Source organism: Idiotropiscis lumnitzeri, chromosome 8 (genome assembly GCF_059441095.1).
Source record: "Idiotropiscis lumnitzeri isolate Australia: NSW breed Sydney's pygmy pipehorse chromosome 8, RoL_Ilum_1.0, whole genome shotgun sequence".
NCBI classification, from domain to species: Eukaryota; Metazoa; Chordata; class Actinopteri; order Syngnathiformes; family Syngnathidae; genus Idiotropiscis; species Idiotropiscis lumnitzeri.
The window spans coordinates 18,707,913-18,728,744 of NC_142398.1; the positions used below are offsets into that span (position 1 = coordinate 18,707,913).

The following is a 20,832-nucleotide window of genomic DNA, read 5'->3' on the forward strand; positions in this document are numbered from 1 at the left end:
AACATTTAAATGACTCGCACGAAGAATTTCAAATATAAAGCATTTTTTTAACCTCATGTCAAATCACATACACTTCAGATGACAGTCCGCCCAGTACGGAAGCCGAGTGAGTTCATGGTGATCACCGGCTTGATTGCAAGGCATGCAATCTCTGTCACATACCAGCTAGCGGCATTGCACTCGCATAAATCTGCTGAGATCTGAAGTTCATTTTCGGTTAAACCGAGCCTAATTATATGACGTTGATGTACGTTGCCTTAGTGTAGCCACAGGATTGCCAACACAAACGTACGTTTGATACATCGGAGTGAGCAGGTAAGATTTTCGCGGCACATTCAAGCAGATGCTAGCTAACCGTGCTATTTACTAGCTGCCGGAGGTTTTCATTCGCGACGGTTCTGTTATGAATATTAATACGCTTCAGTTGTGCGGTCTTTGTTGCGGCGGTATCAGCCCAAACGGCAGATATTGTGAATGCAATGCAATGCAGTGGTTGTTAACGTGGGACTGTCTTCGATCGTATCCTATGCGGCAGGTTACGTGTTTAACGATTATAACGACGCTTAGCTGGATAGCTAGACATTTGTGCCCGTGAAGTCTGGGCCTCAAATTATAATATTAGCTGGATCACAATTTCATTATTACAGGCTACTTTAAACGGCCATCTGCTAAAGTACGACCCTTTAATCATACGCACGGATAAAAACAAACAGCTAATACATGTACCCTAACATGGCGATGCTCGTTGCGTCACAATGGCACTTTCGCAATGTTTGGTATTCTGTGGAATCTCCATGTTAATGTGACCCGTTATAGTCGGTTGGTTATGGTAATTGAAGACTCAAAATTGTCATTCCGTGTGAATGGTTGTTTGTTTGTCTGTATGCGCTCTGCGATTGGCTGGTTTCCAGTCCAGCGTGTACCCGAGCTCTCGCCCGAAGTCAGCTGGGATGAGCTTCATCACACCCGCAAACCGAAGGGGATAAAATAAACGGATGGACGCTGTACTTTCAGCTTTATAGCTTCGATGTCAATTTAGCTGTCATTTAGGCTTGTTAGGGTAACACAGATTGTGTCTGCTGAACAAAGGCAGTATTGTTTTTGGTGCTGCAGGATGGAGTGGCAACCGGATGAACAAAGTCTCCAACAAGTGCTTCAACTTCTCAAGGACTCCCAGTCTCCAGACACAGCAACACAAAGAGCAGTGCAAGAAGTATCCTTACATATGTTGGTTCATGTGCTTGATAAAATAAGCATTTTTATACCACTGTTAAAAAGTCAAAACAACCATTTTAGGTATGTGAGGGTGTGCAAGCGTTTGGAACGTGTGTATACCTTGTGGACCTCCTTAACATAGCCCACAGAAACTGGAGCAACTTAACCAGTTTCCAGATTTCAACAACTATCTCATCTTTGTCCTCACAAGCCTAAAGTCAGAGGGTGGGTATTTTTTTTTATATTCTTTAAAAAAAAAAATCTAATTAGCTTTCTTGTCACTCGTACTATTAAAGTTGTACATGATATTGTAATTTAATCTCCCTGTTGCCTTCCTTGTCTAGATGAGCCAACTCGATCACTCAGTGGCCTGATACTGAAGAACAATGTTAAGGCTCACTACCAGAACTTCCCTCCCAATGTGGCTGACTTTATTAAACGAGAATGTCTCAACAACATTGGAGACCCTTCACCACTCATCAGAGCTACAATTGGTGGGTACTGTGAGAGAGTGAACGAAAACCAGATATGTAACTTATTTTGTAGCCACTATGCGGCAGACTGCTTTGGAGGTGGATTGGGTTCAGCAGTAAATGTTGTTGCGAAAGTGTAACTATTTCTTCTGTTTTATGCGTGTTTTATTCATGTATAACATATATTTCTTATTTTCATGAAGGAATTCTGATCACAACCATAGCCTCCAAAGGGGAGCTGCAGACATGGCCGGAACTGTTGCCACAGCTTTGCAATTTATTGAATTCGGAGGACTACAACACCTGTGAGGTCAGATTGGCATGGCATCACACACAAACAAGGAATACCGATTTTTGTTAACAGTATGTAGTCATTGCTGTTGTGTGGTTTTCTTTCATTATTCTTCCAGGGTTCTTTCGGAGCACTGCAAAAGATCTGCGAAGACTCTTCTGAGTTGTTGGACAGCGACGCACTGAATAGACCTCTCAACATCATGATTCCCAAGTTTCTGCAGTTTTTCAAACACTGCAGTCCCAAGATCAGGTCAGTTGGAATTATATTTGAACGGGGTTTCCACAGGTGCTTTAAATTCATCTTGATACATAAAAATGGATTGTTGCTGTGTCAACATTTGAGATATTTGAATTTTTTCCACATTAAACCATTAAATGGTTTGCTTGTTCAATAAAGAACATGAACAGGTGCCGTAACGAATTCTCTAATTACATTGTTTTATTGCATGCTAACATCTTTTAATGCTTTTGAGTAATATAATCATTTTAAATATGCACGTAGTTCTATAAATTTGTAAAAGTGCTGGGAAATGATTGAATTGGACCTTAGGAGTATTAAACAAAATCCTGCTGGCTTCCTCGTGCTTGTCTTCCACTCAGGTCCCACGCCATCGCATGTGTGAACCAGTTCATCATTGGTCGAGCTCAGGCTCTGATGGATAATATAGACACATTTATTGAGGTGCGTGCTTTTTCTGCATAAATGCTATAAATAACCTTGCATCTGAGTTAGAATCATTTTAATCTCTGGCTTCTTAAAGGCTGATAAGCAAAAGAAAACAGCGTCACACAACGACAAAGATTGCGTGGGGGGGGGGACAAAGTCCGGGCTTCTCTTTTTAGGTTGCTGCCCATGTGACTGGACCATTGCCTTCCAATGCGTGACCTTTGCCGTCTTTCCATTTCCTAACAAACATTCACGGCCTCTCTCCCCCTTGCGTCTTTCCTGTCCAGAGTCTGTTTGCACTGGCAGGTGATGAGGACAGCGAAGTACGGAAGAACGTGTGCAGGGCTCTGGTCATGCTGCTGGAAGTCCGCATTGACCGCCTGATCCCACACATGCACAGCATCATCCAGGTGAGTGCTTCAGTCACGCCGCCATATATAAATCAGAGAGTCTTGTGATGTCATCACCAACGTTCGCTGTCTGTTTCCACCAGTACATGCTTCAGCGTACACAAGACCCAGATGAGAACGTGGCTCTGGAGGCCTGTGAATTCTGGTTGACTCTGGCTGAACAGCCGATCTGTAAAGAGGCCCTGTCTGGCCACTTGGTCCAGTAAGTGCGCGCATGCCAGCCGCTCAATGGACTGGATTAATGTCATCACAAAGAAGTCAAAAATGGATGATATGCAAAACACAATGTAAAAGATTTGTTTGTCTGTCACCTCCATCTTTTTCAGACTCATCCCGATCTTAGTCAATGGGATGAAATACTCTGAAATTGATATTATTCTTCTAAAGGCAAGGCCATTACTTCCCCGCCTGGCACGCGGCTACCCGTTCGTCTTGTCTTTGAACGGTCGTCATTCATCTGCCATTTTCTTGTGCTCCAGGGTGATGTGGAGGAAGATGAGGCAATTCCGGACAGTGAACAAGACATCAAGCCTCGTTTCCATAAGTCCCGCACTGTCACTCTGCAGCATGAAGGAGGGGAGGGTGAGGAGGGGGAAGACATTGATGATGATGAGGACGACGATGACGACACGCTGTCTGATTGGAACCTACGTAAGTAAAGTGGTTTCAAGTCAGGTTATTAAGCAAATTGTTGACTTTTTGGTTTCTTCAATAGGTTTACAACTTATTTAACTAATAACACGAGGCATTGTCATGACATTATTGCCATTTCAAAGTTTAATTTGCTTTCCTGCCGATTTTCTTTTGAAGGGAAATGTTCCGCTGCGGCCCTGGATGTTCTGGCCAATGTGTTCCGAGAGGAGCTGCTTCCTCATCTCCTGCCTCTCCTTAAAGGCCTGCTTTTCCACCCCGACTGGGTCATCAAAGAGTCTGGCATCCTTGTCCTTGGCGCCATTGCTGAAGGTGAGACCTGCTTCAGACATGCTGTTTGGAAATGGGAATTCTTCTTCCCATTGTAAGAAATAATTGAACATAAACTTCTTCAGAATGCACCATTTTGTGGACAGCTTATAGAGAAATGAGCCTGGCGCTCTTGTCCTACGTCTGTGACCAGTTACCTCGCAAATGTTTTACTGGATGGATGAAAGTATTTCAAGAATCGTGGAAGCAGTGCCATATGGTGCAGTCACAATAATACAAGTTTCTTTGACATCAGGCAACGTGAGATTCGCGCGTCAGCCTCACAGTTGTGAGTTTTTAAGTTGGAATCTTAGCCATGGCTTTCGTTTCTAGACTTTGTGTGTTCTCCACTTTTTGTGTGGGGTTTCTCCAGGTACCGAAGCTTCCTCCCACTGTCCAAAACATGTCAGGTTAATTTAAATTGTCCATAGGTGTGAGTGGTTGTTTGTTTATCTGTGCCCCGTGATTGGCTGCCAAACAATCCAGGGTGTATCCCGCCTCGCCGAACTCTCATTTTTGCCTCGGAAATTTCCTTTCCAATCCCGTCAAGCGAGATGACCTGGAATTACTTGGCGGATAGGATCGTTCTTTCCATATTTTTTTTAAAGAATGGGAAATTCGAATCAACAAAAACATCAGCGGTAATTCCTCACAAAAACAACATTAGTCCTAGTTACTATCTGTATCTTTTTCATGAGAATTGTTAGACATCTGAATTTGATCCCAACTGACTTTGCCAGAGAGCTACTTCCAGCAAAACTGTTCTGTGTTTGCTTGTTCAGTGGTTTCAAAATAGTTCTGTTCAACGGCCATACTGATTGCAATATTGAATTTGAGACCTGTAATGATGTTTTCTTCCTGCAGGATGTATGCAGGGTATGGTACCTTACTTGCCCGAACTCATCCCCCATCTCATCCAGTGCCTGTGTGACAAGAAGGCCCTGGTTCGTTCCATCGCTTGCTGGACACTCAGTCGTTACGCACACTGGGTGGTCAGCCAGCCCCCTGACGCTCACCTCAAACCTCTCATGACTGAGCTCCTCAAACGCATCCTGGACGGCAACAAGAGGGTGCAAGAGGCGGCTTGCAGGTACACCCCTGGCCTCGATTACCTCTTCATCCTCATGTACTGCTCCTAATTGTCACCCCCCTCCCCCACACGTCTTTTCAAAAGCGCGTTTGCCACCCTGGAAGAAGAGGCATGCACAGAGCTAGTGCCTTACCTCAGTTTCATCTTGGACACACTGGTGTTTGCTTTTGGGAAGTACCAGCACAAGAACCTACTCATCCTTTATGATGCCATCGGAACCCTGGCAGACTCTGTGGGCCACCATCTGAACCAGCCTGTAAGCCACCGAGCGCTCACATATTCTGACTAGCCACATTATTACCACTCGCACAATGACATGATATCCAAAACAGTAGCTGCATCAAATATTTTGCCTTTGAGAAGTTAATAATCATCAATTTGGTGATGGCCAATATGGTGGGAGCAACCTCAACTGCCATCTCAGATTTGGCCGTGAAAGAATGCATTCAAGTGATTGAAGGCATTTCAATGAAGAAATAGGATTTTAGATGCAAGTGCTTTGAGTTATGACCCAAGTCGTGGAATGCTCCACTGCGGTATGTACTGTGCATTGTTAAATTAGGTTGTGCGAGTGATGATGTTGATAAATGATGATGAACTAAATCCCACACAAAATCTATTTTTATTTTATTATTTTTTTAGGAGTACATCCAAAAGCTGATGCCTCCCCTGATCTCGAAGTGGAATGAGCTGAAGGATGAAGATAAGGATCTCTTCCCCCTGCTTGAGTGTCTGTCATCCGTTGCGACGGCACTGCAGAGTGGCTTCCTCCCCTACTGTGAGCCCGTCTACCAGCGTTGCGTCACGCTTGTCCAGAAGACCCTTGCACAAGCCATGGTGAGCCCCACAAAAGAAAAATAGATGGAATTAAAAAAAAAAAAAAAGTTCATTATGTTGTGAATTTTCTAATAGTCATGGACTCCCCCCCCCCCCTTCGTGTACACGTTTCTTAGATGTATAGTCAGCAGCCGGATCAGTATGAAGCACCTGACAAGGACTTCATGATTGTGGCTCTCGATCTTCTGAGCGGCTTGGCTGAGGGATTGGGTGGCCATGTGGACACGCTTGTGGCTCGCAGCAACATTATGACTCTGCTCTTCCAGTGTATGCAGGTGCGCCATGCCTTCTTTTGAACATGCATCCAATATCTGGGAGATTAACACTTGAATTTATATTCAGGGCTATTGGCGGTTCCGGCCAAGGGGCCACCACTCAGAAAGGCTTAATGTCGGGCCCTATAAATACAGAAGTAGCATAAAATTAAAATATATTCGTGGGGCAAGTTCAACACTGTGTTTACATTTTTCAGTTTCTTGCTCACTGTGTTGTCACAGGATACGATGCCTGAAGTAAGACAGAGTTCATTTGCTCTACTGGGCGACTTGACCAAGGCTTGCTTCCCTCACGTCAAACCTTGCATTGGTAATTCCCTCGTAAAGCACCTCATGCACCTTTCTGTCTGTCCTGGCCAATCATTTCCCTTTTGTATTTCTGTGTTCCTTCAGCCGAATTCATGCCAATCCTCGGAACCAACCTGAACCCGGAGTTCATCTCCGTCTGCAACAATGCCACCTGGGCCATCGGCGAGATATGCATGCAAATGGGTGTGGAGATGCAGCCGTACATTCCGATGGCTCTGAACCAGTTGGTTGAAATCATTAATCGCCCAAACACTCCGAAGACCCTCCTGGAAAACACAGGTATGTAAAAGAGCAAACGCAAAAATATCTTGCATTAATGATATTACATCAAATATGTTTTTAATTAAACATTGATTGCCTAGTTTAAAGCTCATCTAAAATATGTAACACTGGTTTAATGACAGTTGAGTGGCTTAACACATGCTCACACTGATTATCAATGCCATTGATGTTTAAACTTTTTGCACCGCGGTCCACGTCCAGATCACCCTCACAATAAGTAAAATCTACATTATTTTTTTTTTTATTTATTATCTACATTATTTAAATACACCCTGGGCATGTCTTTGGCACATTTACGACCCTTAATATTTTTAAGGTCTTTAAACACACTTTTAAAACAATGCAAGCACATTGAAACAAAGACCATCTTGAGAAAGCAAAGAACTCACAATGTGTCGTTTTGCTCTCTTCCAGCCATCACCATCGGACGTCTGGGCTATGTGTGTCCCCAGGAAGTTGCGCCCATGCTGCCGCAGTTTATCCGACCATGGTGAGAATCGGTACTTTTTTAAGCTTTGCTCCATTTGGCGTGCTTCACACGTGCAGTCAGCAACAGCATCTTCTGTGAGCTCACAAACGTCACTTGGTGTCCCTTGCCTCCTTTCCTTTTCCGTCCTGCTCACTATCCTATGAGCTTAGTTACCAGCATATGCAAGACCCAAGTTCAGTCAATTTTCTCTTCCCATCGGGGAATGCTCAACAATGATTTGGCCTCTGCTGTTTTCTTTGCACCTTGCATCTATGTGGCCTCATCACACTAGTGCACGATTACATCTTAATACGGAGTGTTGTTCAAGCCCTTGTTTGATCAACTTTGCCTATCCTCACTTTGGTTCTTCAATGTTTTACATGCGGCAGGTGTACGTCACTCCGCAACATTCGAGATAATGAAGAGAAAGACTCTGCTTTCCGTGGAATTTGCATGATGATTGGCGTGAACCCAGGCGGCGTGGTGCAGGTGATACTTCTTCACCTTTTTGTCCATGGCATCCATTGTCTTTTCCTTGAAACTCTAAATTCTCTTTTTATTTTTTTCAGGACTTCATCTTCTTCTGCGATGCAGTCGCCTCGTGGGTGAACCCCAAAGATGACCTGAGAGATATGTTCTATAAGGTGAGGGGCCAGCATTATTACTTTAGTGATGGGCCGTGCATTTGGCATCTGAACCTTCAGTTGGGAATTTATCCAACTCTTAATACAACCACTACCGCACATAAACCATCGATACTTTACAAAATTGCAACACAATAGCAAATAACATGCCGCATTTGCTTTGGTACAATTAGTTTAGTAACTTTTGGAAAAATAGCATTTGTCAGTATAGTTTCATTGCAAGGTACTTTACACTGAAACCTGCTCTTTCCCCCCAAACAGATACTGCATGGTTTTAAGGAGCAGGTTGGAGAGGAGAACTGGCAGCAGTTCTCAGAGCAGTTCCCCCCTCTGCTGAAGGAGCGACTGGCGGCCTGCTACGGTGTATAAAGCCTCCACACCCATGCAAGAGGTGACTCGACTTTATGTCTACACAAAATAGGAGAACAATAAATGCGTCTGAGGGTAAATGAAGTCCTAAAGGGTGGAATTGTTCCATCCAGATTTTTCTTCAGGGTCAGAGGGAATATAATGTAGAATATGTTGACCTGGAATGTTGAATTGGATTTTTCAATGTACTATTTGAATCGTACGCAGATAAAACTTGATGAAGCTCATTAAAATGAGAGAGTTAGTTATGATTGATTCAATTTTTCAAAAAGATTCTTAAATTCATGACATTTATGTAATCTCACCTAAATGTAACGCAAACAACTATGAATGCCTAACCATCATATGAAATCTATGATGTACTTGTTTACCTTCTGAAAAATCTCACAGGACACTACCAAACTAAAATCTCACAAAAAATGGACATACTTGTTAATTATCATCTAGTGGAAGAGCGTTTCATTGTTTTGCTATACGACACTAGCAAAGGATAGATCAGGGATGTCAAACTCAAATACAAAGTGGGGCAAAAAATAAAACTTGAAATAGCCGCGTGCCAGCATTTAATTTTTCCCCAAAAATATAAATGCCGATTTTTTTTTTTTTGAACATTTTTATTATATGTGGTTTTATTATTGCAATACAATGTTTAGTTTTTGAAAATTACTATTATCATTTTGAATGTTACTATTATCATATAGAATGTAAAATGATATAGTAGTCATTTTCTATAGCCTCGCGGGCCAAATATAATTACACTGTGGGCCAAATTTGGCCCGCGGGCCAGAGTTTGACACCTATGGGATGGCTGAACAAAGATGTATTTGTTGCACATAAAAAAATTCTGGAAAAAGCGGAGGTTGCCCTCAAACATTATTTATTCATAATGCACTCATTTCACTTTCCTCGTTGTTATTCGTACACCTGTGCCCCCCCCCCAAAAAAAAAAAACCCAAAAGTAACCAAAAATGTTGTTGTGTCCTCTTCCTTGTCTGTGCAGGTGAGCCAGCAGGAGGAGGGTGAATGGGAAACTCATCCATCTGTGTATTGCACTGCCCTGATCTGGGGGGAGGGAGAGGGACGCTTATGGCCGCTCCCCCTGACGGACGGCCCCCATGCCCTTATGTGTTTGTCCATAGACGGAGGGTGGGCGGGAGGTTAATGGGAGGGACAGGGGGGGACACACCTCTAGATTAAATAGGCAGGGACCCGACACAGAAAAACTAACTGGTAGGGACAGAGAGAGGGACCCGAAGATGAGTCAGAAAGCATGAAAACAAGGCGAATATGAGGGAGCCAGGGACAGAGACCGGCACCGAGAACGTTCAGGGAACGAGAGGGAGGGACTTCATTAACAAGGCAGGGGATCTAAGCCACGGACACTAATGTTTCCGGGCTGGGAGAATACAGGAACAGTGCGATTTATTATTTTTTTTCTTTCGAAATCAGGATTCTTAATCGCAAGAGTAGCTTGACCAACAGACAGATGAGTCAGACCGACGTTTCTCGACTCCCAACTCACTTGCACATTTCGCTGCATATGCAGTACTCGGAATTGACTGTGGGTGGCACTACACTTTGGACTTTTGACAACTTACTGCATGCAATTAGTGACAGACAGGTGTCTTAACTATGTTCACGTTCAGGGTGATAACATACTGTACTTTCTGGGGAAATAGGATTCAATAAGAGTTACTTCATCTGTTGTCGCCAAATTCTACATAGCTGTCAAATAACCTCACTATCCGCTATCAATGTTTTCTTACCTTCATTTTAACCACAGTGCTGCTTCACACGCGTGTCCATTCGAGACATTTACTGTCACATTTTCTACCTGATCTGAAGAGAGAGAGCGAGCGAGAGAGAGAGAGAGAGACAATAGCCTCTATTGTGTCTCCTTGTGGCTTCACAGATGCCACTCCTCCATGAAAGGAGGTTTAGGGCTAACACATTTGTTTTCGCGCCAAAGGGGAGGAAATCATAGCAAAAGAATCACGCCCTTGCTTGTGTTCATGAGGGTTAATTGTGTGTGTGTGTGTGTGTGTGTGTGTGTGTGTGTGTGTGTGTACGTGTATATAAATCTCCGTGCGTGCATGCGGAGTTTGTCAACCCTTTGTCATTCTGTGTCCGCCAATTAAATTGTGCTTTGTTTTTGACATGGTACTGAGCTTAAACTTGACTCCCACCGCAATGTCCTTGGCACCTGTTAACTGTGACTGCGTGTGTGTGTGTGTTCAGTTCTACGTTTGTATTGATATCCATTTGCTGCCATATTGATAGTTTAAGCAAATATCTATGACGTTTTACATCTGGTCCATTTTTCCTTTGCTGCTACTGATGTCTTGTTAATAAGAAATTACATAGTAACACAAATGCTACTTTTCAGTTACTGATAAGTTGTTTTTGCACTTTTTTTATTTTTATTTTTTTTTTACTGTATCCATATGTGTTGATCCCTAATGTCAGTGTTCTGTCATTCTGCACTGTGAACTTAAGTGTCTTTGACTTGCAAAAAAAGAAACTATCACAATACTAAATGGCAAATAAAATCAACTTTGTGAAACTGCGACTAATCCGCACTTTTACAATGACTAACCTTGCCATATTGTTTGTCTGAGTGTGAGTGGATGTGCGCTGATTGGAGTGATCCTGCATGAGAAGTTGTTTGCCTTTAAGCATGATTTGGATCATTCAGGGCGTTTTGTCTGATGTGCGAAAGTGAACTTTCATTGGACGGGTGAGTAGCTTGCACCGGCCTACTCTGTGAGCATGCTGCCCTACCTGCGTTTTCGCTAAATGGATGCCTGATGTCGTTTACGCTGATTCAATAGAACTGGCCTTTACATACCACAGCAGAGTTTATAATAAAATTCTAGGACACCACCAAAAAGCTATTGTCTATTGTCGAGAGTGAGAAATAGTGAGCTTCATCATGTTTATGAGTGTAAGCGGTAGTTTTATTGGCATCTTGCAGGTTTTTGCCACTAGCAAACTATTTGACCAGAATTGACCACTAAGATTCAAATGTTGAGAATGAAATAGAAGACAATCCAAACCAGATTCAACTATGACTGACACAATCAAATTACTGATATGTTTTGTTTTTTATTTTAGTGGCTTATTGTGTTTTACAAACTGGTGCCAAAAAGATGGGAACAAATGAGTAAGGAAGTGAGATGTCAAGGGGATTTTTTTTTCACCCCCAATTTTTATTGTTTTTTTAAAACATGAAGTCTGCAATAAAGAGCATGATGTTTGAAATAAATGAATGGATTTTAAATTGTTAACACGAGAGCCTCCAGGCTTCTTTGTTTATGGGACGCAGGTAGAAAAGGTAAAAATTACATTGTCTCAATTTATAGACATTACACAGCAGAGTACCGATAAAAGTCTTAATTTGATAATAGTCTTAATTTGACAATAAAGCAAAACTCCAGGTCATTTATTTGTTGTATTACACCCATACATGATTCAAAAAATATTATTTTGTCTATTTAGCAAGCCATCTATCTTTTGCGTGCTTTCCTTTAGAGGAGTGAGCGATTGCATTCAGGGGTCCTGGAAAATTGGGAAAAAAAATATTTTAATTTTTCGAAAAATTATTCATTTAAAAATGTATCGTTCACCCGTCGATGCCAGCAACCCCATTAGATGACAAGTACAATCGACCCGTTTCCACCTGTTGCTTGCTATTCACACAACAAAATAAATCGAGCTTTTCCTGCGAGTTTATTAGCTTCAGATTCAATTAACAGGTCGAGATTTCACACACGGTAAATTTGTGCGCAAACTGAGATGAGATTATCATTTGACTCGTCGCATATTTTGTGACAATTTCATTTGGTTTAGTGCCATGATTTTTTTTTTCTTTTGTCAAATGTGTGCCTGTGCTAAAAGGTTGGGAATTATTGTTAGAGAAACATCACAACCGCAGTACTCGTTATTCAAAATTGTTACAGTACTCCCATAATCTCTACAATATACTGTATGTGGAATTTGTGACGAAACCGGAAAAAAATAAAAAGCCGAGCTCCAAAAGGGGGCGTCCCAATCTCATCACCCCCCCAAAAGAAAAATACAGAGTCTTGTAGGAGGGAGCATTTTAGTACTGGTGTCATTTTTACATGCAAACCTATTATATAAGTGCCAACGTTAACTTCAGTGACGCGTCCCTTTAAAGAGAGAACAACTTCATGATATGGCCACCATCATACTCTGACCTCAATGCTAAAATCGTAAAATGAGGATCTATGAGGGTGAGAATCTTCTTGAATCCTCAAATTTGATCCAGGCAGAAAAAAATACCATATATATATATAAATTCACTATGCCACCATGTAAGTATTTGGTACTTATGCTGTAGTGATGGGAAAATGAAGCGTCAAATTTGTTTCATGAACCAGTTGTTGTATTTTTCATCCCAATGTTGAACAGAGAGTGCCCTCTACAGGAGTCCAAAAATACTACAACTGGTCCATGAAGCACATTTGAAGCTTCATTTACCCATCACTACTATGCTGTATTAACATTCCTATCACAAATCATTCTTGTATTTTGGATTCTTCTTCTGCTCAGTGACATTACAAGTTGCTGAAGATCGCTTGCTTTTTTTTCCAGTCCATAGGAGGCGCCCTCTTTTTGTTGCATCTGGCGAGAGCCTTTTGTTTCGCCTCAGCCGCTGTAGGACTCAAACACAGGCCGCTGTCCATGAAAGGATCCAAAACCCTTCTGTCATCCTCATCGGGGACCTCCAATACACACACACACACAAACACACACACACACACACACGTTTTATATGAATAACTTTGAGTCCACACACATGACAAGGCACACATTTTTTGTACCTGGAAACTCATGTCAGAGCTACTGAGCTCTGATTGAGTGGTAGAACTGGTTGAGGACTGGGATGCATAACTCCCATTGGCCCTCTGTTTGGGGGACATATTCACGATTGGGGCGTCCGTCACTGTGACGTGTATGATTGGCGATTCATCGGAGGTGGGAGAAGGTGCAGACGAGGAAGGCTCGATAGATGATTCATCCATGTAGACCTGTGGTTAACGGAAAACGTGAATGTAAAAAATGGCGACAAGATGCCACACATTAGCATCGATGACATCATCTGGGGTGACCGGCACGGTGGTCAACTGGTAAGCACAAGTCATGGGAAAATGACGCTTCAAATTTGCTTCATGAACCAGTTGTTGTATTTTTGTGTCCTCTAGATGGCACTGTTGGTTTAAAAAAATGGCAAGTCAGCCCAATGTTGAACAGAGAGCGCCTTCGACAGGAGTCCAAAAATACTACAACTGGTTCATGAAGCAGATTTGAAGCTTCATTTACCCATCACTAGTTAGCACATCTGTCTCACAGCATGGTGGTTGCGGGTTCAAATCTGTCCTCGAGCCTTTCTGTGTGGAGTGGATATGTTTAGCCTCTACCTGTGTAGTATAGGAGTACTCTGGTTGCCTCGGTCATTCCACAAACCTACACGTAAAATTATGTAGAGTACATTTTACTCTAAAAAATCCTTGCAGGTGTGAATTTTACTTGAGTTAGTGTTAATAGATCGAGCATATATAAAGGAATACCCTGAATAAATTCATGAAATAATGAATAAATCGTTCAGCCCTACAAGTATCTGTACTTCTACTGGAGTTATGTACTAAGTGTCAGTGCTTAAGTCATCCCTGGTCGGTATGCATGATTGTAAAAAAAAAAAAATATATATATATACATGGCCCGCTGTGGGCGTGATCCCCAATCTGTAGAAAAGCTCATCGGTCTCCTTGTCGACGACGAGAAGGCGCACTTCTCGCTCTCCTGCTTTAATGAACGCCACCACCTCGGTGTGTCTCAGACGCTCAATGTTCACTCCGTTCACCTTGGAAAAACAGAAAGACATGGAAAAGGAAACGGTGAGGACGGCGGGAAGCCGAGTTGAGTGATGCTAATTGGAAACAGCAGAGATTAGAGGAAGTCGTGTTTTGTGCTTGGACACTCACATGTGAGGGGAAACTTGACATGGGTCGATTTGGAACGGAAAAAACAGAGCTGTGTGAAGACCCTGTGAATGTGTGTATATAATTTGTGCGTGTGTTTGTCTCTCTATACTTGTGTGGACCAACCTCCACCAGTTAATCTCCTGGCCGGACATCCGCTCGCTCAGCAGGAACTGGCGACCGCTCAAAAATCTATAGTATAGTCTTGCTTCTTTTACCACAATGGCCGAAGGAGGGAATTTAATTGCAGATACACTTGCAAGGCCATTTTCAAGTCGGACTTTTCAAGACAAGTTAGGTAGTCCAACACTCGCTCAGTAGTGCAAAAGTGTCTTTCTGTTCATTATTTCTCCAGCCGTGGTGTCACAAATGATGGTAATATGAGGGGGATTTATTCAAGATGGACAAAATAGGACCTCACTGAAGGCCTACATAGGAAATCCACAGCCCGCCACTTGTGTAACACACATTTGGAAAAAAAAATATTCGGCTGTCCTCCATTCCTTTAAAGGTTATCCAACGTCAAATTTCCAGACTTTCACCCTGTCAACACCATCTCTCTCACTTCCAGACTAAGGCACTGTAAATCCAGATAATCTGCTTTAATCCAGTCACATACCGAATTAGCAAATCAGTGCACAGACTTGATTAATCAGGAAAGCTGTGTCTTATTTCCGTGAGTCCACACTTGACATGGGTCAATTTGGTACGGAAAAAACAGAGCTGTGTGAAAACCCTGTGAATGTGTGTATATAATGTGTGCGTGTGTTTGTCTCTCTATACTTGTGTGGACCAACCTCCACCAGTCGATCTCCTGGCCGGACATCCGCTCTCTCGGCAGGTGAATGGGGGTCCACGGAGCGTACAAATTGTCCACCCTTTGCCTTATTGCTGTGCAGATTGAAGCCGTAGCCCATTTTCCCTTTGACCAGATGACACAGGCGTGGAAGGAGCTCAGTCGACGGCTCCGGAGAGGCCTCCATCTGTAGCTGGGTCAAGCAAACGAGGAAAACATTACCAAAGATGTAAATTGAAAGATTATTTCAATCATGACTCGGGTAAAACCATCCATCTGTTTTTCTGTAACATAGATCAACCTAAAATGAAAAATATTTGCTAGAGGTCTGTTCGAGGAAATCTTTGCGATTGACCCGACACCAGCTGCACAAAGGTTAGCGACGGTGCTATGAGATGAGAACCACAACAGTACGCTTTGTGACAACTCTCACTGTCCTTTCTGATCCGGCAACAGTAAACAGATGTGCACACGCATATTTACTTATGTAACCGTTCGCTGCTTCTTGTATAACCCTAAATAAGTACATCATAGGTTGCGAATGACATGCAGGACTAACAGTACCTGAGCAATATAAACATTTTGGACGGAGTTGATTTTTGTAGGGAAAAAAAAATGCATAAAATGAGTTCTTGCACATAATGTTGGTTTGGTGTTCAGCAGTTTTATGCCATCCTTGAATATTAATTTTTACGCACGAGAGCTTTTTGCACCGATTATTTTTTTTTTTTTCACAGTAAGCGGTTATTTTTTTGGATTGTTTAAACCCTTTGCAGTTGAACGCTGGATCGTTTATACATGCTTTGAGCATGAAATATAATAATATACTTTGATGTACATTGGTTGATTAAAAAAAAAAAAAAAACAGACAGATGTACGTATTTTGTCCATAATTAAAAAGAAATGCATTTTTGTGGTGGTTAGTTGCATGATTTGGCCTCCGTCGCACGAATGAAAAATCGCCTCCACGCCCCGTTATTTAAATTGCCCATAATTGCCGTAAAGTAAAATGATCAACAAGCACGTCTCGAAAGAGACCCTTTCCTTTGTTCTGTGCTTTATAAGAGGTGTAAGGATAACTTGTTGCTGCTTCGCGGTGACAATGCGCTGAGCATCTGACAGTTCCCGTCCAAGAAGAACATTGCCATGCTCGAGCACCCGACGTGGCTCCATGTGATTTTTTTTTTTTTTACTCTCTTCCAAGTTCATGGATACACAGTAAATTTCGTAGATTACATTTGACCCTAAGAAGACTATTTTTGGTCCCAGCAAACAGAATAAAATTTGAGAAGAAAATAATCAGTGTCAAATTTTATTTTGGGACCAAGGGTAATCTTTTTAGAGTAAAATTGACTCAACAAAATTGACTGTGGTGAAATCTGCGTACTAAAAAAGAAGGCAGGCTTTATTTATTCATTTTTAGCTGTAGTTACAATTAATGATTCGGATAAAAATATTCATATACCGCATGTCCCTGTGTGACCAAGGACTGTAGTGATAAGGGCCTTTATTTGGGTGTCTGCTAAACTAACGGAACAATGAAATGATGTCTGTGTTGACATTTTTGATAAATGTCAACCATTAAGCGACGCCATTAAGAAGAGAAATCCCACTAGAGGAATTTGCTAAAACAGTCAGCAGTGTTGAAAATAGTATTTTTGAAATACTAGATCATGGATGTTGTCATATTTTATTTTGAGTGTGTGATCAGTACATGCGACAATATTCTAGTTAAAAGTCCTAACAGGCACATAAAAACAAAAAAGGCTTTTTGTTCGGTTTTACGCACATACATGCGTAATAACTGTGTTATTATGTATTATGTGTCTGATCTACTATTTGTTTATACCTCAATAATTCTAACCAAGATTATGAAACAGAATTGTAACCACAAGCTAAGGGGCCGCCACTATTTACCCTGTCTTCTGCAAAACACAATGACAGCTTGATTTGAGCCATGCTACTGACGATGGAGCTCCACTTTGTTTGGAGTCCAAACATAGAGCTCTGACAGAGTGTTCTGAAGTCAGCTAAAATCAAGACGTCACGGGAAGATCTGTGCTTGCCGACGACTGTGGGGCAACAAGGGCAACAATGCATTCAGCTGCATCAGTAATTATGCAATTTGGGTTTCTTGGATTCTTACATGCTGTATAAATGTACACACATCCTTAACTTAATCAAAAATTAAAATAAAGTCAATTGTGAATCGTAAATTCAATCGATTTTGGAAATCTGAATCGAAAATTTCTCAATTGTTTAGTCAATTTATTTATTAGTTTTAGTTTTTTATTTTAAAAAGAGATTTACTTTCCTTTTAGTTTGTTTTAGTATTAGTTTTTTTTTTTTTAAATGACCATGGTAAGTATTGTGTAGTAAAAAATTCAACAAAAAATATTTTAATCCATTTTGATAAAACGGTATAATTTACAGTTTGAACAATCTACTTACATAGTTGCAGGAACGCATGCAAGCACCCGAATAATAATAAAAAAAAACTAGGATACCTTGTTATCCAAGTTGCCAACTCCTGTCATCAATTAATATTGAGAAGTATGAAACCAGATTGTGCAGTGTACTATTTTATTTTTTTTTTTTACATACTGTGTATGTTTTTCATATACGGTACATGAACCCAAAAAAATAAAAGTACTTTTCCCTAGTGTTACGTTTCATGCTCAGTTAATTGTCAAGATCAGGTGAGGCATTCAAGCTACACCTTCTCCCTAAAGCTACTCTTATGCACCTTTACGAGTTCTAGTGCCATTGACACCATCAAAAAGTTGCTTACCTCGATGTCGGTCACAGTACTTGATGTGACAGAGGACCTCCTAACTTGGCTTGGTGAGATCAAAAAAGTTGGTGAGTTTGTGGCAAGAAGCGTGAGGTCAGGTTTAGGGGACTTGGGCGAATTCGCCCTTGGTACGGATGAAGTTGATGGTGTGTCTCTCGGTGAGAGACGCGGCGAGAGGGTTCCCATCTCGATGGCCAAATCTTCGGTGCAAGCCAGACCGCAGCTGTGTAGGTAGTCATCCGTGTTTCGGTCCACTACCAGTAGTCTGGTGCGATGAGGAACCTCTCGGATCCGCTCCACCACCTACACACAGAAGACAGATTGATTGCATTTAGATGCGCTTTCTTACAAGTACAATTCTAAAAGTTCTGAAAGGATATCTTACGTATGTGCAGCCTACTGTACAGGATGGCAACAAAGTGACAGAAATTTCCAGACTATATTCTTCTAACACCGATTTTAATTGTATTTTCCGTATTGTATTATATGATGAAGGAAAATTTGAGTACATTTTTATTTATATAGTGGCAAATCACATTGGAAGTATCGGGGCACTTAGCAAATGGTCTAAAACTGCACTTAAAATGCAACCAAGTGAACAATTGAATGAGTAAGAATTATTTGATGGAGGCAAACGGAAAAAAATTGAAAAATCAAAACAAATTTTTAAGACATGAACATAATTTAAGAATGATAGCAATCATGGGCAAATTAGAATCATTTTCAAATTACGGCATAATCTGCATCATTTCGTGTTTCGCAATTTATGGATCATTTGAAAAAGCGAAGAAGGTTATGAATATATTTGGATGACATTTGGAGTGTTCTTTAGATTTAAATAAGACTTCAAATAGATCTGAACGACTGGATGGGATCAGCGGATATTTTGCACCTTTATGCAAAATCGGTGATTGGTTGTAATGTCAAAATCGATCAATGACGTAATTGATCCGAAAAATAAGACATCACAGTGAAAACAAGCTCATTCACTCCAGAGATGTTCTGTGCGGACATTTAAACCAAGTTTTCTTAGTGAATATACATTTTTTCCAAACGAGTCGTGGACTGAACAAGTGATTAATTTGCAACAGGAGTGTAATGTCATAAAAAAATACAGAGCAAAAAAAAAACAATAACCCAATACCTGTCGATGGGGTTTAATTCTGGACATCCATTCCTTACACCAGGGGTGGGCAAACTTTTTAATTGGCGGGCCACAATGGGTTCTAAAATTTGACAGAGGGGCCGGACCAGGAGCAGATGGATGGAGATGGAGGTAACCTCATCTCATTGGTGAAAAAAATAAATTTTATTTGAAATGAAAGTCAACTAAAGCATTCCAACAATATATATGTCTTTGAAAAACCACAGTGTTTCAAAACATCAACAAGGTTTATTCATTCCTTTTTTTCCCCAAATTCGTCGGGCCGGATTAAACCGTTTAACGGGCCACATGTGGCCCCCGGCCGTAGTTTGCCCACACATTTTCTACCGCCAACTGTTTTGCAAATAACATACTTTCAAACATGACACCTCGTGGATCCCCTTAACACAATCCTCACACTGACCCATTTACGTACCCACTCCTCCTCCTCGGGCAAAGCAAAAGTGGTTCAACAGGTAGGGATTTATTGTTTGCTTCGCACATAGAAGATGCCGCTCATCCACGCAAAGGCCAACTGCATCTGCGAGTTGGGAACATTCATCCCGCAGTCCAACGAGATGGAACTCACCTGGTGATGGCTGTCGTTCTCCACATTCTCGCCGTTCACCTCCACCAATCGGTCCCCGGGTCTCAGTCCGGCCTGGTCAGCCGACGAGCCGGGCTCCACTTTTCGGATAAACTGTCCGCCTTTATTCTTCTCGCCGTGCAGGTGGAACCCATAACCGCGTTCGCTTTTAATTAGGTAGCACACCCTGGGCCTCAACTCGATCTCCATTCCAGCAAGTCAAAAGAGACGAACAAGTTGAGGAGTCTGGAGAGATTAAACAGGTGCTCTGTGGGCAGTCGCGGCTAATCCATCACGAGTGCGGCGCTCGATCCTGTGCCCAAAAGATCATCACCATTACGCATCATGTGGGTCCATTAGCGAGGCACAATCGTTCAAAGTGCAGATGAAAACTAGGCTAAAACTAATGAATGCTTAACCCATCGTGCAAAAAAAAAAAAAAAAAAAATACATCAAGGGCCCACGCATGGGTGGCGAAACAGGTGCGAAGGATGGAAAGCGTAAAATGATGACGAAAAATCAAGGACTGGGGCTAAACCCCGTGCATGGGAGGGCATTATCGGAGATCAGAGATTAGAAAACTGCCTCCCACGCGTAATTCTTAATTGTTCGTGTCAGAGGGGCGTTTCCTGCTTGTCTGAGCCAAACAGCAGGAGGAGGAGGAGGACCAAGAGGAGGCGTCAACATCAGATCCTGTCCAGGCGCACCTGAGTTTAATACCTGGCGGACTAGTACAAATTGATCACCCTGCGAACCAAAAGGGCTCCCCTAGTCTTTGTGGTAAATTCAAGGATTCAGGATGGCCGAGTGGCTGCCAGGATGGCCGAGTGGTCTAAGGCGCCGCGTTCAGGACCCAGTCTCCCCAGGAGGCCTTGGTTCGAATCTCGAATTTCCCCATTGTGGGACTAATAAAGGGAATATTATTATTATTATTATTATTAAAATCTGGCGTCATCAATCTCCCGTCCTCGAGGATCCCTGCCATGCATGTTTAAGATGTTTCCCTCCTCCCACAAACGTCATTCAAACGCTCAGGATCGTTCTCCGGCTTCTGCAGAGCTTGCTGAAGAGGTGATCATTTCAATCAACTGTGTTGGTGACCCGTGTTCGAAATGTCACGGCAGGAAAGAAATTGAATGATATACTAGACTATAAACCGCAGTTTTCTATGTTGAAAACAATTTACTGCATGTACAGAACGATTTTGTACTGT

General features: G+C 42.0%; 2 protein-coding genes across 2 annotated transcripts; one reads left to right on the forward strand and one right to left on the reverse strand.

Moving 5' to 3' along the window:
- The first annotated feature begins 68 nt into the window (after positions 1-68).
- tnpo2b (transportin 2b) lies at positions 69-9,438 on the forward strand. Its single transcript, XM_088303020.1, has 23 exons — positions 69-315; positions 1,114-1,213; positions 1,365-1,440; positions 1,560-1,709; positions 1,892-1,998; positions 2,099-2,232; positions 2,583-2,664; positions 2,937-3,059; positions 3,143-3,261; positions 3,386-3,446; positions 3,539-3,710; positions 3,870-4,022; positions 4,884-5,109; positions 5,194-5,365; positions 5,752-5,946; positions 6,063-6,221; positions 6,444-6,531; positions 6,615-6,809; positions 7,227-7,302; positions 7,671-7,770; positions 7,851-7,925; positions 8,187-8,316; positions 9,295-9,438. Exons 2-22 carry the CDS (start codon positions 1,115-1,117, stop codon positions 8,292-8,294), a joined length of 2,670 nt encoding a protein of 889 aa, XP_088159146.1. The 5' UTR covers positions 69-315; position 1,114; the 3' UTR covers positions 8,295-8,316; positions 9,295-9,438.
- A 2,566-nt stretch (positions 9,439-12,004) lies between these two features.
- nherf2 (NHERF family PDZ scaffold protein 2) lies at positions 12,005-20,195 on the reverse strand. Its single transcript, XM_088302498.1, has 6 exons — positions 19,623-20,195; positions 17,887-18,192; positions 15,097-15,288; positions 14,035-14,181; positions 13,142-13,348; positions 12,005-13,042 (listed from the first exon to the last, which is right to left on the reverse strand). Exons 1-6 carry the CDS (start codon positions 19,827-19,829, stop codon positions 12,875-12,877), a joined length of 1,227 nt encoding a protein of 408 aa, XP_088158624.1. The 5' UTR covers positions 19,830-20,195; the 3' UTR covers positions 12,005-12,874.
- Between the last annotated feature and the right edge of the window lie 637 nt (positions 20,196-20,832).

Bases quoted from the DNA above. Each gene is read 5' to 3' on its own strand.
- tnpo2b (XM_088303020.1), top strand. From the start codon at position 1,115: ATGGAGTGGCAACCGGATGAACAAAGTCTCCAACAAGTGCTTCAACTT. The intron at 6,532-6,614 runs GTAATTCCCTCG...GTGTTCCTTCAG, and splicing joins TCACGTCAAACCTTGCATTG to CCGAATTCATGCCAATCCTC. The intron at 7,771-7,850 runs GTGATACTTCTT...TATTTTTTTCAG, and splicing joins ACCCAGGCGGCGTGGTGCAG to GACTTCATCTTCTTCTGCGA.
- nherf2 (XM_088302498.1), bottom strand. From the start codon at position 19,829: ATGGAGATCGAGTTGAGGCCCAGGGTGTGCTACCTAATTAAAAGCGAA. The intron at 15,289-17,886 runs GTAAGCAACTTT...TGCTTGACCCAG, and splicing joins GTACTGTGACCGACATCGAG to CTACAGATGGAGGCCTCTCC. The intron at 13,043-13,141 runs GTACAAAAAATG...TGTGTATTGGAG, and splicing joins GCTCTGACATGAGTTTCCAG to GTCCCCGATGAGGATGACAG.